At 41.7% G+C, this 19,566-nt stretch overlaps 1 protein-coding gene and 2 pseudogenes across 3 annotated transcripts in view; 2 read left to right on the top strand and 1 right to left on the bottom strand.

The window, feature by feature from the left end:
- Nucleotides 1-1,435: 1,435 nt before the first annotated feature.
- LOC148033166 (DNA-directed RNA polymerase 1B, mitochondrial-like) overlaps nucleotides 1,436-19,566 on the bottom strand; it is a 48,331-nt gene continuing 30,200 nt past the window's right edge. Inside the window, exons 11-18 of one of the 3 annotated variants that reach the window (XM_087681040.1) lie at nucleotides 13,298-13,382; nucleotides 13,068-13,220; nucleotides 12,896-12,970; nucleotides 12,707-12,796; nucleotides 12,554-12,604; nucleotides 3,103-3,217; nucleotides 2,854-2,957; nucleotides 1,436-2,717 (exon numbers count right to left, since the gene is read on the bottom strand). In XM_087681040.1, the coding sequence (XP_087537166.1) occupies nucleotides 2,607-2,717; nucleotides 2,854-2,957; nucleotides 3,103-3,217; nucleotides 12,554-12,604; nucleotides 12,707-12,796; nucleotides 12,896-12,970; nucleotides 13,068-13,220; nucleotides 13,298-13,382 (784 nt within the window). In that variant the 3' untranslated portion in view covers nucleotides 1,436-2,606. Of the gene's footprint in view, nucleotides 2,718-2,853; nucleotides 2,958-3,005; nucleotides 3,218-12,553; nucleotides 12,605-12,706; nucleotides 12,797-12,895; nucleotides 12,971-13,067; nucleotides 13,221-13,297; nucleotides 13,383-19,566 lie in introns of those variants that run through there. The other 2 variants (XM_087681039.1, XM_087681041.1) reach the window with 2 other exon arrangements.
- On the top strand, nucleotides 4,918-5,689 carry LOC148033168 (uncharacterized; annotated as a pseudogene).
- On the top strand, nucleotides 5,672-7,517 carry LOC148033167 (uncharacterized; annotated as a pseudogene).

The raw sequence follows: 19,566 nt of genomic DNA, 5'->3' as shown, positions 1-19,566 counted from the left end.
GGCATTTCACTACAAGGGCCACACTGTCAAGGGTAACTCCTTTCAAGTGTTCACTATTTGGTGGGATTAATAGGGACTACTCAACCCATACCACAATGACACTATATTATCAATTCATCATCCACTATAGGATGTGACTCCATTTAGCAATCAATTTATCAACTTATGCTCGAACCCAATGCACTATAAGATCTAACGTCTAAATGCATGGCTCATTATTCGGCTATGTGATTCCAGGTTTTGTCTTGACTAAAACGATTGTGGTGTTTGCTTTGATGATGGCCTTATTGACATTATTTGTATTAGTTTAGATTTAGATGGTATGAGAATTTGTTTAAACTTTAAACCAAATATCAAGATATATGGAATAAAGATTAAGACAATTGAGTACAAACTTACAAGCTAATATATGTAGCTTTCTAACTAATCTCTCGACATTTGCAAGTGCCACTTGTACCTCCAATCACCACATCTACAAAGGATACTAGAAGTGGTGTGAAAGGGATTATCAAAGTCCTCCAAATGGTGTAGTTGTATCACAAGGCTTGGGAACAAGGAGAATCAACTAGGATTGGGTACATGGGTAGGACAAGTTCAACTTGTAAGGATATCTTAATAAGTAACATGATCTAGATAATGTCAACTTATTTTCTAAAACCTTTGAAAGCCTCAATGATTTTCAATCAACTTTCAAATAGCAACAAATAATTTCTAATCCTCCAATTTAAGCATGTGGTTTTATTGTTGTCAAAAAGATCATTCAACGGAGTGGGTAACCTACAAAACAAAGTGATGTTAAGATCCTTATAGACATAGTCTTACCAAACCTAACAAAGCTTAAATCCCTATAATTAAAATTCCATAACAAGATTTGCATGCACAGCAAAATAGTAGAGATGACACTAACATAACAAGGTCCAACAAGAGACCTTCGACAATCACTATATGCTTTGAAGAGCACTCGACAATACTAGTCACAATTCAAGACTGCTTATAGCAGAGTTCTGATATTTTGCTCAGGGTGCTTTTACCACATCAATAAAGAATGTTGTTTACCCTTTAAAAGTTGTTAGAACATAGTTCTTAAAATTACCTTGGGACAGTTCTCACATCATGTGACAGAAATGCTTTCCCTGAACTTGCTAGAAGAACCACCTTATATTTGGCTTGGTCATAGTTAACAAAAAGATCACACCAATAGCTACTCTGGCAGTGTTATTGATTAATTCCATGATAAGAAATGGTTTTTGCCACTCCAGCTTCTCCCAAACAAAGGGCGCACACTGATTTTTCTTGATGAAATATGACAATTCAACAAAACAAATTCAGCTTTGTTGCACCCTTTCACATTGAAATTGGCAAATTTCGGAAGGGACATTGCCCAATACACAATTCTTAGACCATTGAATAGAAAATGATAAGCCATGCACGTTACAACTCAAATCATTCCTTTCTCATCAAGCCATGAATAAGCATCTCTCAACTTAGCCATGCTCAGAAACAGTCTTGAATCCAGATATGCACAGATTTCCTTTTTTATGCATCAGTCGTGCAAGTAGTTATCCTCATTTGTATCAATGGGAGCACATACAAGCAGGCACGCCCTGTTTTTCATAACAAATGTTACAAGGGATGGAAACCCCAGATCAATAGCCCCAGAAAATTGTATTAGATCATTTGGAAAGCGCACATGGAATCACAATCATAGAATGCTTGTTCACAAAGATCTTTTAAAAACGATGCACAAGGGGCTGTGATTGCTTACTGTTCAGATCACCCCCCAGTCCAAGCCAAAGTGATTTCGTGTGATCTACTAACAAAGCCAGTCATGTTTGGGAACCTAACACAGTGGTGAAACTGTGCAAATGCAAGCCCCAGTATAGTGTATTCTCATGATAAGCATCCTTTTATATCAAATCAAGCAACCTGACATTCTTGTGGTCAATGCATGTATTCATAACATATAATACTGGCACCCAAGATGCAACCTTCGTTAACATCATCAAACAGTTTGAATCATGGCCGCAAACTGGATCACACCTTGACCCCACATGCTTGTGTTAACGCACTGGAGCAACCCTTATTTTAGTGTTCAACCTTCCAGCAAGCCAATTGTGAAATCCATGAATTTGCAATTCTACCTATTGCAGAGCCTTCCACATCCATTGAGACCTCTACAGCCACAACACCCAAATGGGCATCAGAAGTCATTTTTCCTGTTCAGGTGACGCATCTCCTTAAAGAACAAAAGGGCGCCAGTTGACATTATGTAGGCATTTGGAGTGAGCAGATTCAGCTCGTTTTGGCCTGAAAGGTGTGCTCGCTTTCATTTCAAATCAATGACTCATTATACAGAACCACTTTTGTGCATACACACGGCCCCAATTGGGGTCCATGTACACCACACGAAACTGGATAAATATAATCCTCTACTGTGCATACACAGTTGCTGCCTTTATTTTCTTTTGCTCTGTAATGAGGCCTCCTTCAATGCCTCGGAGCTTCAACGAATTTACATTGCTTACCATAGAACAAGCTACAAAATTTTGTAAGCCTCAATATACAAACTCAATGCTTCTGAGCTTATGCTTGTTGTTACCCTATAATTAGTTGAAAAAATATGGCGCCTGCATTACCTCCTGCAGGTTAAAGTCGCCACGATTTGGTACAGAAGGAAACTCGGCTTTTGGGAAATTTGTCTTAAATTCAGACAACAACTGCAGAAATGCAGTCAAAACATCAGAAATGAGCAATTACCACATGCATACATACTCTTGTTCTCAAATATAGTCTGGATTTACCAAAGTAAATTCCATGCTTTGGAAAAAAGAAAAAAATTCAAATAAAAATTACGTTTTCAAGGATAGGTTGACTATATAACTCCACGAACTTCTCACGTAGGATGACATTCATCTTGTCTATGTCTCCAGCATGAGTCCAGAATGAATCATGCACACCTGTCAGCTGATACTGTTAAAATTTTGCTTTTGAAAGGCTCATTTCTTCCATAAAAACTTGCAGAGAAGTTACTGCAAAACCTCCTTGCATAGTGCCTCTTTCCAAAGTACTCAAACCAACCTAAGGGTGCCCAGTCTTGCTCACCTGCAAAAGTCAAACCAGCCTTTTTGCATCCTACAGCAGTCATCATCATGTGGGTGCTATCCAATGAATGCACAAAATTTGGTGGAAATGCACTCTTCTGTCTTTTCACCATAACCTGAAAGGACAGTTTGAACTTGTTACAACTTTCTAGAACTAAATAGCAAGAAAGTCATGCAATTTAAAAAACTTCCATTAAAAAGAGCTAACACTCTTCTCAAAGCAAGCATTCTGAATATCCTAAGTCTATTACAAACACCTCAAAAATAAACTTCTCAAGGTAGATACATATACAAACTGGCCCTACAGCGGACTCCAATGATACAACAAGAATGAACAAAAGAACTCTATGCGAGGGCTATGTGAACAGCCAGTTGAGTGGACTGTACTGCCAAACCATCTCCTGCATGGCACTTTAGGGAGTGGCAAAGCCTTGGATACTACAGCCCACCCCCTTTTCCAGCTATGTACTCCTCCCCAGTCCCCCTTGGATTCCAGCCATCCCTCTTTGACTGTTTGACCCTTCTTGGATCCTTCTCTTCTCCCACTCTCTTCTCTCATCTACAAAAAGTGCTCTTCCCCTCCATGCTGCCACACCAAATCAGCAGGCATTGGCCATTCTTTCTCCCTCTCCAAAGCATCACTTGGAGTTGGATCTTGATTCTTGGTGGTGAAGCTCTCTCTCTCTCTCTCTCTCTCTCTCTCTCTCTCTCTCTCTCTCTCTCTCCAAGCATCAAACTATCAAGGCTCAAGCCTCTCCCACCACCTTTGTCTTCCTCTTTCAAATTTCTCCCAACCCTCTCCCTCTCTCTCAAAAGTGAAGCCTCTCTCTCCCTCCCTCTCTCTGTCTCACTCTCCCTCTCCCTCTCCTCTCCATCGGCATCATGAAATTGGAGGAATAGGAGTCCCCCTCTGAAGTCGCAGTAGATATAGATGCCCCCTCGGAAGGCAAAGAAAGATCATCCCCCGCTCAGGTAGATAGGGAATCCAAAAAACTCATGGATCATAGACTCCGAAATGTCTGAGGATGAAGTGTTATCAGTCGTGCCAACGAAGGTATTTGGGGTGGTGAAAAACGCCCAGAGTTGGCCTCTCGAACTTGAGTAGGTGAGGGTGAAGGGTGGGGCTCAGACTGAGCCAAGGTTGTCCACGTACGACGGACGGGTCAACCCGTCTTGTCCCGTCCGTTGTGTCTAGTCCCGTTCGAACCCGTTCGACTGCGCCGCGCTGTGATCCGTTCGGTTCCTTGTGACCCGCCATCTGACTGCGCCCCGTCGTGACCGTTACACCGTGGCCTGCACGCGAGTCCTAACTCCCGTATGCCTGGGCCTTGCGGCCAATAAAGTCGTAAACGGTCACTTTTTTGACCATTTTTCTTATCTTTCTTACCTTTCTTTTCTTTTTCTTTCTTAGCTTTCTTTCTTACGTTTCTTTTCTTCTTTTCTTTCTCACCTTTCTTTTCTTTATTTTCTTTCTTGAATCTTCTCTATTCTTTTTTCCTTTCTCACCTTTCTTTTTCTTCTTTTCTTTCTTGAATCTTCTCTATTCTTTTTTTCTTTCTCGCTATTCTTTTCTTTCTTTCTTTTCTTTCTCTCTATCTTTTCTTTCTTTCTCACAAAGACTACTTCGAACGAGTAAAGGAGAAATCCAACACTTGCAAGTGGCAATGCAAGTATTGCCCAAAGGTCCAAATCTCATCTGTCATTCGCCTTCTCATCCACCTTTGCAAATTAGAAGGGGAAGCCACACCATGCCTCGGTATTCTCGACGATGTCTATGAAGATTATCGTCGGAAATACTTGCCATCGAAGCGACGCAAAGGCCTTTCAAGGGCAAGTGAGGAGGTGATCTCTCCTGATCATGAGGTCTCGGATGCGGAAGACGATCCCTCTCCAACTGTCTCGGTTTCCTCCGTTGGGGCCTCTTCTATCCCATCTAGAAAAAACCATTCGAGTGGTGCATCTATGCCCAAGAGACAAGCCACTCTTGCCCAAGCAACGGGGCAAGTTTCCGATCTTCTCTCCTTTCTCAAGGAGAGGCAAAGACAAGCGGAAATAGAGATTGCACGCACCATAATTGAGTGCAATCTCTCTTTCCATATTCTCAAAGTGGATCGATGGAAGCGGATGGTGAAAGCCATTGCCACCGTTGGTCCATGCAAGGGATGGTACGGTGTCACGTAAAATGGCATGCGTACCAAGAAACTCGATGAGGAAAGAGAGAGGATTGATAAGTCCCTAGAGCCCGTGCGTGCCGGTTGGGAGAAGTATGGATACTCTATCCTATCCAATGGATGGAGTGACCGAAAAAAAAGGGGGATTATTAACATCCTCGTCTCTTGCCCACTTGGCACATACTTCCTACGAGTAATGGATGCGGGCACAAGGGAAAGGAGAACCACGGGCTCATTCATGTATCGACACATATGGCAAGCTATCATTGAGGTAATGCTTCTAAATCCATTATTTTGTAATCTCCCAAATTTATTCTAATTTCATCGTGTATAATCTTGTAGGTTGGGCCGCAAAACGTGGTGCAAGTTATCACGGACAACGCATCGAATTGTGCATCTATGGAGTAGAAACTTGAGGCTGAGTTTCCATCCATAGTATGGATATCATGTGCTATGCACTGTCTAGATCTTCTTATGGAAGATATAGGCAAGTTGAAGTCGGTGGCGAGGATTGTTAACGATGCTTGCACAATCATTGGCTTTGTCAACTCCAAGGTCTGAGTTCTCGCAATATATCGCTCGTACTCGGACTTGGAGTTGAAGAACCCCTTGAAGACTCGGTTTGCGGCCATGTAGCTTCTTCTCGAGCGTCTCTATGACATTCGCAACAAGCTACAAAAAACGGTTGTGTCAAATGAGTTTAAGGAATGGCTTGAAGGGAAGCCCACATCAAGCCAAGTGGAAGCAAAGGCCGTTCAAAGGCTTTGCTTAAAGGAGGAATTTTGGATGGATGTGAGGGGCATTATCATTGCCGTCACTCCCATCTACAAGGTGCTTTGCATGACGGACATGGAGGGGGCTACTATTGGCCTCCTCTATCATCTTATGGCGGATGCGATGGAGCAGACATAATCATCGATCATCTTGGATGGGGAGGTCTCTTCTTCATGGTATTGTTTTTTTTTTAAATGATTCATGCTTCTTTTTAGTTTTAAAATCTATATTTCATATTGTCTCACACTTTCTTTTCAAATTTCATCTCTAAATCTTTATTATCTTACACCTACTGTAGTGATATCTTGAATACCACTCCTAAAAGAGATGACATTCTCTTTTTGACAAAGAAAAGATGGGAGTGGATAAAGCAACCCATACATGGGTTTGCCGCACTCTTAGATCTTGCCTTCAAAAAACCCTCTCTCTTTATGGATGCCAATGTCCTTGCCGATCGTGATGCCTTTCTTCCAAAGGCTTTGGCAGAAGAGCACCATGGTGCCTCCCTTCAATAGCTCATTAATTATAGCGATCAAAGGGACATCACTTTCGCATATACCATTTGTTGGAAGCAAGAATCGTTGGTGAAGCCTCTTTTTTGGTGGGAGTCATTTGGCTATCAGTTGTCTCACCTCCAAAGAGTGGCCTTACACATTCTTGCACAGGTTTGAAAATCTATTCTCTTTTTTCATTTAATTCTAGTTACTTTAAACTTACTTTTTCTTCACATGGTTTAGGATTGATCGTTGAGTGCATGTGAGAGGAATTGGTCAGCCTATTCCCTCGTGCACACCAAAATTCGTAACAAGCTTAGCACACGACAATTGAAGCGACTAATTTATTGTCGCTCCAATTTACACATGCTACGCAATATGCATGAGATGTCTATGGCAAGACACGTATTATATATCTAATTTTTATATTTTTCAGTTCATAACTTTATTCATAGATTATGAAATATATTTAAAAAAGTTTCATTTGTTTAATCTAAGTTCTTCATTCTTTAAATATATAGATAAATGTGGATTCACTCAAGCTCTCCGCTAGCACATTTCAAAGTGTGACTCGCGAGAGAGACTTGAAGGATGAGTAAATCTTTAGGGAGCTTTACTTGGAGCTCAAGGAGATAGACCGCCAGGTCTCTCGCACTCGTGCACGGCGTGCCCGTATTGTTATTCGCCCTCGCGCCAGTAGCAATGAAACTTCCACTTCGACATCCACATCGGCTGCCCATGATGCTTATGGGGCCCTTAGATGCTACACGAGGCGTGGGAGTGGCTCGAGAAGTACTCCTAATTCGGCCCAGGAGGACATACCTATCACTGCCTCTCACCTAGAGCTTTGAGAGCCCGAGTATGATGATGAGGGCAATGTCATTAGTAAGGGTGATTTTGTTGAGGAGGGTGATGGCTCCTCAAGCGCTGACGAGGATGCTTCCACCTTCGATGCCGAGAGTGATATGAGCACCTAAAGTAATCATGCATCTTGATTCAGATTGAGCCATGGATGATGGCTTTTATCTCAATCCATTTTTGTACACTTTTTGTATGAGATTGCACATCTGGCTCATAATAAAGTTGTTGGTTTCATTATTCATGCTACATAGTACACTCTTGAGTCTTGTTTCAACTCTCTTTTGCACTTTTGACTTAAATCTCTAAGTTTATGTTTTAATTTGTAAGTCTAAACATTAATAACCATGGATTGAGCAATGAGTGGGCAACAGTCGCTACTTCTCAATGAAGCGAAAGGGGAAGCCGAAGAAGAGGAAGGAGTCGTGCAACCACTATCTCTCAAAGGAGCAAACTGACAGGGAGACGATATCAAACAATTACGGTCTCTGGATGGAGCGGACTATAGAACCACAGGCCATGGTAGCCACTATACCCGAAAATAGGTGGGAGAGGACTGTCACTGGCATTGCGACGATCTCCAGGAGGTCGTAGTGCCAATCAATCCTCCATGTGCTCAAAAGGACTTAGTGCACATCGGATGCATCTTATTACCTTGAGCATAGTACTCTGAGAGCCAATGTAAAATGATCTTTGTGACCCAGAAAGGAGAGGTGGTAAAGGTAGTGTCGGATGGGAGAGACATATACTCATGGGGGGTGGGGAGCAAAGGTCCAAGTCGGCAAGCGTCGATGGTGTGTCCAATGATGCCACAATAGGAGCACCTAGTAGATTAGTCATTTGTTTTAGTAAAGAAGCCATAGGTACCAGTGTGCCTTGCTAAAGAAGAAAGAGGTCAATCATGAACCATGAACTGCAATGTCCGCCTCAAGGGCTAGGAAAGCAGTGGAAGGACTAGAAGTGAACTGCCAATGGGAGAAGGATGCAACCACCAGTAAGAGGTTCCAACCAGTAGAAAAATGCAAGTGAGAAGAGAGGAAGACTAAAAACGCAAATGAGAAGAGAGAGAGTCTAAAAACGCAGAAAAAACCAACAGTAGCAATCAATATGTTGAAATCGGCTCCGAACAGTGTGTGGTAGGTTGGAAATAGGCACCAAACTGTTATAAACAGCAATGGCCAACTTGGACAGCGATGTCCTCCCCATCCGGGGTGCGGGCAGCAAGCCGAAATACCTGAAATCTGCAAAAACGAGTGTGTTTTCTGAATGGAGAGTGATCAACAACAGTCGCTCTGTTGTAAACAACTGCAATATGTGGATGGAAGGCTGGAAACAGGCGCTAGATTGTAGATGACAGCAAGGGACAGCTGAGATTGCGATGTCCTCTGCGAAAGGGGTGTGGGCAGCAAGCTGAAAACACCTGAAACCTGCAAAAACGAGATTAACGAGATTTTGATGCAGCAGAAGAAGAGAAGTGGATGCCGAACCCGCCATCGATCTTTGCCATCACTGGAGTGGAGGATCTTTGCCGTTGTTTGAGCAGATCCAACTCTGATACCATGTCAAAAGATGGCGTGCCACCGAGACAAGGTTTTCGGGGAGAAACACGGAGTGAACTCGGCAAACATGGAGAAGGGCAGAGAAGAGAGAAGAAACTCTGATGAATGGAATGATGAAGACCTAAATCATGGAGTGAATGTGATACAAGGAAACAAGAGTGTCGTAGCACAAGGAATATGATAAAGACAGCCACGAACCATGAACCGCAATGTCCTCCTAAAGAGGTGTGAGGGCAGTGGAAAGGCTGGAAAGAAGAGGTGATGGACTGAATGAATGAGCCATAAGGAATGGATGAGAGAGTGGCCTATAAATAGGCACAATCAGTCTAGGATGGCACCCCTTTTTGGGGCTGCAAACCCTAAACACAAAACGCAGAAACACAAACTGCGGGTGAAGGGTTTCTCAACACCACACACATCAATTTAAAAGGCCAAGGGTTGGTTGTCTCTTCTTTGGGAGGGAAAACCAACACTAGCAAGAACTCGCAAGATGCGAAGGCAAGTGAAAACAAGGGTGAACCCCTTACCTCCGACGGAACCAAAGAAACACAATCCCTTTTGCAACTAATTTCTAAGAAAAATAAGTTTTGCACACTATCAAAGGTCGAGCCATGTGGAATGTTGTACCAAGGCCCAAGGTCTTCAACCTAGAAACCATAGCAGACTAATGCAACTGCCTCCCCTTCGGCTGGCAAATCCAATCGAGTTACACCTCCCACTACTACACCATCTATCTCAGTGGCTACTCGACATGTGGCACACGGATAACCTCCGTAGCCTATATTCTTCACTATTCCTGAATGTTTAGCTAACTAGTCTGCTAGTGGCTCCCCTATTGCACTTTACACATCCATTCCTACGGCATTCACTACACCCTCTAGAACCACTTCCCCACCTCACTGTACGCGATGGTGGTCGCACACTTAGCCTTTCCCTTTTTAGACTTTTATTCCATACTTTCATACTCATTGCATTACACTTAGCTTTGCTTTCCAATATTTTCAGTTTTGTTTTTTGGAGCATCTCCCTAGTCACCTCTGTACTTGCAGATTTTGATCTCTTTTGCAAGGTTTTGTATTTTAGTGTAGAGCTAACATACAAGTTACACCAATCCTTCATGAGCTTGGAGACTATAGTTGCATGCTATTCCATTCATGGTTTCATCATCCCTGGAGTTTTGCTCCTCTACCAACATGGAGGTATCCCCTCTCGTAGTGGATTGCGCAACATCTCTCTTGATGCTATCATGGCTTCTATCCTTGCTTTTTCAATAGGGATGCTTCATTAATGGTTCTTAACATAACACGAAGACCAACATTATCAAGCTCCTCTTTCTTCTTCGGTATCAACATCCAAGTTTGGGGGGGAAGGGGATTTCTACTCTTCTTGATATTCTACGAGTTTCGTCACTTGTCTTCAACATCGAACTTTTTCCCTTGTTATACCTTCCCGTATGCATTGCATGATTTCATCATCTTTGTAAAGGGCACTTGGGCAAGGAAACACTTTCCCCACAAGGAACACTGTCCAAGTAAAACCTGCTGCTAAGCATTCTTCAACATGTAGCATACTATGCATCCCATTGTGCAAAGCATCACTAGACAAATCCTAAGCTATTTCCACCGACGGATTACACCACCATCCTTCTTCAAGTAATACTTCATCACCTTTGCCTCATCATCAACATCCTCGAGTGGATTGCTAAGCTTGTACTGTTTTGTGATGTGTTAGATATACCATCCCTACTTCCGTCTTCTAGATCATTGTTACTTAATCGACTATCACCCCTCAAATTAACTTTCCAACCAAAAAAAAGTTCAATGTGGTTTCGTCCATCTTTGTAGGGCTTGGCAGACCACTAGGCAACCGATGAGCACCCTTTATTTGATATCATGTCCTCTTTGGGGTGACTACTTAGCCTCCCTTGGTAAGATAATCATCACCTCTGTAGTCTTGATAGGCCACTAGACAACCACCATGTACCCTTTGTCCAATGCCCTAGTTTCTTTGGGGTGGGATGCCTTGGGATAAACATCGTTGGCCTTTCCTTTTCAACTTAGTTTTGAACCTGAGAGGGGGTGTTTAGCTAAAACACACTGTACAACTGATTAGCATCCTTAAACGGCCCCAAAGCACACTTAATTAATAACAAATGCAAAATTGGTACATGGTTTGAGAGAGTTTCAATGGTCCCCCAAAACCTTAATTTTTTCGGGCATCCTTCAAAATCTATAAATAGATAGGCTGCCCCCCACCCAATCTCATCTCATTTGTGTAAGTTCTCACTCCTCTCTTGCATTTGGTCCATCTGCCATCACCATCTCATAAGCTTCCTTCTCCTTTTTGTATTTGACTCTCCATCAACCAGACAACAGGTGGCACTCCTCCCTCTACATCAAGCATCAATCCTACAACAGCTTGCATTTGGCCTTTTCTCCCCCATGTAGCAACTAGCAACCATCTTCTACTTGCTCACGGCCATCTCCTCCCTGCTAGCTACCATCCTACAACTCCATTTGCAACTTCCTGCTATTACCAAGAACTACCTTAGGCATCATACTTGTTGTCGCCTCGATCATCAAACCCTCCCATAATCAACATTTCGTGTTTTCCTTGTCTTCCGCACTTCGACTCATGGTCACAACACTTGGGATCCACCTCCAACAGAAGTCACTCTTCAACGATTCATTGCTCTGTCCTTTGGCATTCTGTACACTCTTACATTCATTTACAGCATTCATTCACTTCAGATTTTCTTCTCTCTGTGTTTGAGTTTTAAGTTTTGCGCTTTTTGAGTTTTTCTTGTCACTATCTGAGTTTTTGTGTTTCAGTCTTGGTCATACATGCTATGTTTCCTCGAAGCAAAACCTAGCATATCTTTATAGTTGATGGCCCTAGCTACAAGCTATGCTATCAAGCACAATGATTGCACATGTGAGCTGAAAGAACCACCCTGATTTGGGAGCATAGGTATGACTATCAAATGATAGCAATGAAGTTAACGGAAGTAGATATTCAACGGCTACATAGGAGGGTCTGAGACACCATTAAAAAAGTGTGGACCTCAATCAAGATCACCATGCATGTGCTTCCTTATGATCGAGAATGAGACATTGAACAAAAGAGAGAACCCTGAGAGCACTACTAACAACTGATCATTGTCATAGGCTTCTTAAATAGGCATCAAGTACATGAGTTGTGGGCTTGACAAGACCCTAGATGGTAAACCCTTGGTGATTGTTGCCTCCTAGATATGTGGAATTTAGACTGGATTCACTCCACATTTCCTTCATAGGGTTCTGAATTGATTCAGACTCTTCAGCTGCATCAGTGGTGGCTTCAATAGCTACCATCTGCATTAAAGCTTGTGCAAGGAACATTAGCACATGGATCCTAATAGAAATTACCCTTGCACTCTCAACTCTTCATTAAGTACACTCAATAGACTTAAAAAGGAGTGATTTTAACCACTTAGCCTAGTTTGGTCATCATAGATCCCATTAATCTGACTGAACAATATGTGCGCCTAGGAAAGTTGATGTGCATGTTTACCCACAATGTTACTTTATGACTAAATACTGTATTGTAGAATCTACCTTTGTGTCATTTGGCAAAGTTATTGTAAGGTTTTGCAGTGACGTCTTCACCTGCAAAACAACAGTGGCTCAACTATCAAATCTTTAAATTAACATGACACTGAAACCGTGAAAGTTTCAAGAAGTCTGGCCAAAAACGGGAACCCAGCATACAAGAATCTTGCTGGGTTTTCTGTATGGCTGTACAACAGGCAGACCAAGTGGCGTTCTCCACCTTACAGGTTCATTCCGAGATGCAATAATCTGTTCACCAAAAGATGTTAGAAAAAAGGTACAAAGATTTCCCGGCAACACGCAGCATAGAAACTTTTAAATGTAAAATAGGCAGAAAAAGTCACTTACCTTGGCACAATCACCTAGCCAACCCATAATCACCCTTGCAGCTTTGAACATTTCACCAAGAGCAGCAAGTGTTGTCTGTAGTACATCCAATATAGCCGTTCTTTAGAGCATTCAGAAAAAAATATAGAAGTAAAAAGTTTGTGCATTTAGTCACCAAACATGGCTAAGTTACCTTAGCAGCATAGCACGAGGCTTGAAATGCTCGCTGTTCATCTGTAACAGCCAGTCTCTCTAGGAGTCTGTTTAGTATTTGATCCCGTGCACCAACATATGTTACACCGTACACTGAGGTCATTACAGTTTGCTTGACTAGTTTCCTGTCTACCTGAGTGACAAAGAACACTGAGTCAAGGATGGCATAAAAATAACTTCACTGCTCGCTCCCTAAGTAAAATAGCTTACATGCCCATCTAATAATCTAGCATTTTCTGTATCTTTCAAATTCGTTGTTTCACCCCTCGTGTCTTCCTGTAGGATTCTGCTAACACTGCAAAATCAAACAGAAACCCTGTATCGTATAAGCAAAAAAGGGTAAAATTATTTAGTGTCTACTTAAGCCTATCTTCTGAAAACAATGTTTGACCCTAGCCCACATACAACCAAGTTAATAGTTCATGAAGTTCAGTTTTGCATTGGCAAAACAATATAAACCCGAAACCACCACCTTCCAAGACTATTAAAGAGCTATGAAATTTTCAACTGCTTTCTACAAACACAGCAGCTAAGAAAATTTCTGACCAGAAGAAAACAGTTTACAGACCTATAAATGTTTTAAATGTTTTAACAGCCAGGAAACCATAATTTCCACACACCCCCCAACAAAAGAAGATAATAACAAATTAAATTAAATTTTAAAAATGAATTTACACAATCTAGCACAACCAAGAAGAGGTTCATTCACAATACTTAGTGCTGCGAGTTCATAATGGCAGAGGGAGCAATGACTAATTACCATGATTCAGTACCCTCTATACAGCACCTGAGGCTGTAAGCATTATTCTCCTTTTCCCTATAGTTTGAAGAGCACTACACAGCTAATGCATCTTTATGCAGCTAATAGCATCAAAACTTTTTCAAAAGTATGTTGATGAAGCCCTAAAGTATGGACTACTTAGAGAGGCTACACAAAGGATGGGTGGGATGGGCCCTCGGGACATCTGAACACTACCCTGGACAGCTTCAGATTTAGGCGCACATGTGATGCCTCCAACCAATTGGATCTTTCCATGCATGATGCTCCACACCTAACAAGAGGACCAGTACTGCCCTGTCCATGGGATGGGATGTCCAGTAGGACGTGGATTTTGGGGACATTTCAAAACCTTTCACCTGGGCTTCAGTGCTTCACCTACAGCTTCCCTGTTTTGCACACAGCATTGTCACATCTCACCAGCTCTGGTATACACCTGAAGATCTCCTACTTGCATACATAACATGAGCTATAGAAGCACATGTAAGAAACATAGAGGATGGACATCAATCTTGCCTCCCAGCTGTAGAGCCTATCATCCCCAAGCCCGGGAACCAGCAACATGTTGGGCCAACAACCTATTGCAAGGGCTGATTACCCATACCACCAGCCCATAACATCCCAACATGGATGGAGCCACCTAGGTTCTAGAGTCCAAGAACCGCCGTGTAGCATAGTATCACACAACAAATCCTTAAGTCCTGTTTATAGGACCCGAAGCCCCAAACCATAAAGTGCTTATAGGACCTGAAGCCCCAAACCATAAAGTGCCATGAAGACATTCACAATACAAAGCCCTTTAGCTAGCCCTAAAGTGCCTTGACCACATTCACACCTAATGACCAGAGTGGCCACTGCTGCAGACACCCATCCATGATGTCCAACGATGTTATGATTCCCCCCTTATGAATGATTCCTATCCCAAACAATATCCTCAAGAACCAAGCAAAAAAAGTGACTCTCAAGCAAGCATATCAACTCCCATGTATCTATGTGCAGCTCTTCCATGTGAACCAACAATGTGGGATCAAACAATTTAGCAAAATACATTGGTCCTAGTGGACAAGAACCAATATGGACTTGAGTGGAAATCTAAAATGGCAATGGCTAGCAATTATCCCCATTTCGTGCATAGCACACAAAACAATAGACTGCAGATTGCATGCTCGCTCTCTGGAGTCCCAAAGCAATCAACGGTCTCAGCTTGCAATGGAAAAACAGCAAGAACAGGCTAGATCTGCAGATATCCTTGTGACACACACCAACTTTGCTTGTTTAAGAGTACTCCATTGATGATAGCCCAAACCGCCTAAGCTATACGGACTATGTATTCTATCTTGAACTAGTTGTTAAATCCTACCAATATGAGCATTCACATTGGGCAACCCCCTATGAAACACACAATGAGAGAGAGAGAGAGAGAGAGAGAAGAGTCAATTGAGATTGCCGAAAAAAAATAAAGCATAGATCTTAAAAATGCTAACAAGCACATTGGCAACTAGATAGTTGCACCCTCAAAGTAGCATTAGCTGAAACCAACCTGCCTTCGTGAACAAAGTAGTAGATGATTTCGACACCCCATTGGCCCCAACAACTAGTGCCTCTTTTGCTATTTCTTTATCTTGTATTGTTCTAAGATGAAGTACACATAGATTTTAACTGATCTCCTTCAATCTTCAATACAATGGCTATCATTAATGACCAGCAATAACAAAATAAATTTGCCCCTTGATTTCACTAAAGATTGGATACAAATTGATCCTTGGGTTCTTACATGCAGGCCAAATCAAATAGGAATGGGCTTGCCCTTCAAACCAGCTGTAAATTCCCAATTCACAGCTACTACACTGATCTCTAGGCCTTCCATTCTTGGGCACAGAACCCAAGGTGGCTGAGAAACCCTAATTGCTGCTGTAAATTAGGGTTTCAAAAGCAAAAATCACTATTGTTCTTTACAAATGGCTGGAACATGCTGAGAATTGCTGAGGGAATGTCAAAGAATGAGAAAGGAATCCAAAAAATTTCAAAAATTTGTCTCCAAATCTGGCATGAATCTGCTGCTGCCCCTGCTGGATAAGCCTAATAAACCATCACCGCCACCTACAAGAGCCTACAAGAGCTCCAAATGCTGTCACCTGCTCCATTAGACCTCAAATCTGTTGTCGCCTGCTGGTAAACAGCCTTCTGCGGCTGTCACTTGCCTCCTAGGGCCTTCTGATCAGCTAATGGCAGCTTCTAGGAAGTCTCCAATGGGCTGGTCTCTCCTCTCTTTCCTGCTCTCCACCCTCATGATGACTGCCACCACCCTCAGCCAGCCCCAACAGCCCTCTTTGTAAGCTTGCATGAGCAAGTTTGCCAAGTGGCAACCTTCCAAAAGTAATTTCCGGTGTTAACTAATGAATTTTCAGAATTAAATTTCTGAAAATTAATTCATTCCCCATTTGACCCTGGCCAATATCAATTAATGCCTAGTCCTAATGTCACCACAAGACATTTTAAAGGCCCAATTTATGTCCTAGGTCTAAACCGACACCAAGCACCTACAAGTACCTATCTAGCATAACTTCATACAACTTTTGCCAATGTCACACATTGCATACTTAGGGAACTTAGGCTCTCACCTTGACTTAACTAACTTGCACTTCACATGTGCACAACTTAATGATGCCAAAGCTAAGCATTTAGAAGACACATCCCCATAACATTACCTGACCATCAAACTTTAAGATGAGCTCTCTACCTCACCTTGCGGTTGCAGAGGTCACATTGATTGCAAAGAAGAAACACAAACTGGTGATGGTGCATGACGCCAAAGTTAAAGCACATGGACCACCATCAACAACTTCCATCCTAGTGTTGTATAAAAGACTGAAATTGCAAAGAGGAGGCAAGATAGAGTGTATAACAGGAGACAAAGGAGATAGGTGTGGACCCTAGAGTCACATCACTATAAGAGGCTTAGGTGTTCTCCGTGAGAAGCCTCTCATGCAACATTTGAAGCTTGTGAAACCATCTTTCCATGATTGAAAGGGTGGCAATCAACCTAATTTACTAACAATTTATATCTACCTGCAACTTATGAAATAAACAAAATTAACACTTTACCAATCACAAGAGAGGATTGATACCCCTTCGCCAACTACCTCCCCTTCGCCACTTCTTTGACTTTAATTCTAAGTTTTTGTTGTATAACCAAGAAAATGGTTAGATCTCCAAGAAATGAATCGGCCTTGCCATGAAGAAAAGATATACCTCCAAGAGTTCCCAAAATCTTCAATAGACCAAGCACAATGTTTTTCAAAATCTAGAACCTCCTACTCCCCCAAATGACTAGCAGCATTTATTCCCAATTTAGTCCTTGATTTTGAGCCCTAGGGGAGCCAAATTGGATCTTCAAAACGTCACACACAAATCTAATTTGTTATGGATGGTTGCATGTCTTCAAATCTACTATGATTTCACTAATTTGCAACAATAGAGACTCATGCATAATTGATTATTCATGCATGCATTTAAACGCATTGTGGTAAACCCTAATTTTAGCTTAAGTCAAATATGTAACAACAACAAAAGAGCTTATACAATGTGGGACCCAAGACCCCAATTTATCAGTCAATGCTTAAGGCAAAAGTTGTAATATGTTATGTCTCACACGTACTAGGTGGTAACCGATGTCACATTTTGCCCTAGACCAATTTATTGGCCACTAATGTCAATGGTGACATTAGAGACTAGGCATTAATTATTAATTAATGTTGGTCTAAGGATTAATGCTTAGGGATACTTGGAAGACAAATTGGCCTAGGCAACTTAATTATTGGCAGTTAAAATCATTTTTTTGGACACTAGAATAATTATTAAATTATTTTTTAAAATATTAATTCTGAAAATTCATTTAATAAGCTAGATAATGGGAATAGAGAGCTGTCACTTAGCAAAACTAGCCCATGCAAGTGGAAAAAACGTTTTTGGGGACTGATGGAAGTCTATTCCAACCATTGTAAAACAAGGAGGCTATTAGAGAGCAAGGAGAGGTTGCTTATGTGATTTGCAGCCACCAAGGATCAGCCTACAGCATGTGACAGTAGTTTGGAACCCTCCAGGAGCAGGTGACAACATCCCAAGATCCTTCTGGTACAAATGACAGCATACAAGAGGAGGCAGCAATCTTTTTGGTGGTCCTAAGCTGTACGTGACAGCTCCCATGGTTATTTGAGCAAGGCAACAATAGCTTTTCAACGTTTCTCACAATGAAACTCTAAAATTTCTCTCTCTACAGCATTCTCTCTCATCCAACCATCTCTCAAGTCATCTCAGTATTCTCCAATAGATTAAGCTATCAAAGGAAGATATTTCAATTAATCTCTGCTGTAAACCCTAATTTATAGTAAAAATTAGGATCTAACAACCACCTCGAGATGCGTGCTCAAAATTGAGGGCCTAGGACTTGAATTCCAATAGCTGAAAATGAGGAATTTCAAGGAGATTCAAGAGACCAGCTAGTCTATATCAAATTTGGGTCTGAATTTGTCTTTCAAGGAGCAAGGTAAAGGCCAATCCTTGAGGAAACCAAGGGGCAAATTAGTTTGGAGGCTTGCCGATTAGTTTTGATAGCAAGCAGTACTTGTGTTAGTGGAGGAGATCAAAGGATCTTAATTGTACTCCTTCCACGTGTAATATAAGGTAAAGAAATATTGCAAAGGGCGCCAATTTTGGGGCCAACAAGGTGTCCAATGTCCAAAATTAAAGTGATAAAGTATGCATTTTCAGTTTACATGAATTTTATGCTTGCTGTAATTAGTGCTTAATATTTATCATCCTATCCGAGAAGGAAGGCCAGTTTCATATAGCAATTGCATTATGCTGTCCAAGATGACCCAAATCAGGTCACCTTCCACAAATAGTGCCCAAAACGCTGTCATCAACAGCTGGAGTACACAAATGAGGTCACCAATAGAGCAGAGTGTTAAGCAAACACTCCAAAACAACAGTCGCCCAGTTGAGAATGTCCATCACTAACCTAATGTCACTCCAACTAAGGATGATTTGCCACATCACCCTTTTCCATCCATTTTGCATCCATAGGTAAATAATTTTGAAATTTGACCAAGAAGCATCGAGAAACCTTAACTCTTACCTTTCTCTCCTTAGGTATCAAGATCTACTATGGTACCAAAACCTCATCCAATTCCTCAATGTCAAGGTGAATTTCAACACATTCGTCCTCAACCTCAAGTCTAAATAAGCTAACACAAAGGCATTACATATATGCCAATGCTAAGGCAATTTTAGCCTATAAGCCATGTCCAATTATATTTTCCACCACTTGGAACAGCCTAATGAAAAAGATCCCTTAGGATGGTATTGCACGACTCACAAGAGTATTTGATTGTGACACGAGGGATTAGTGTGTGGGTCAAGAACAAAGGCACAATTGAAAAAACTACAATTTTTGGGAAGGGGGAACGCCATGTCATCATAAGGTCCTAGAGTATAATAGAATTTATGTTTCTAGATCCATTACTAAAAGAAACAATTGTGAAATCGGAAGTTCTAAGTAGTCTTATCAAAATGTTGGCATTGGAAACTTGGACGTGGGCGTGGGGTGTGAGAGCATGTGCACTCTGTATGTGTGTGTGTTCCAATATAGCTTATGTGTGAAAATAGCTATAAATGTGTGTCTATGTAAGCGCAATGCATG

The sequence above is a fragment of the Lygodium microphyllum genome, chromosome 7 (genome assembly GCF_053477565.2).
Source record: "Lygodium microphyllum isolate KBCC chromosome 7, Lygodium_microphyllum_v1.1.10, whole genome shotgun sequence".
Taxonomy (NCBI): domain Eukaryota; kingdom Viridiplantae; phylum Streptophyta; class Polypodiopsida; order Schizaeales; family Lygodiaceae; genus Lygodium; species Lygodium microphyllum.
Note: the sequence above shows the minus strand (reverse complement) of the source record. Positions and strands in the feature narration are given on the sequence as shown.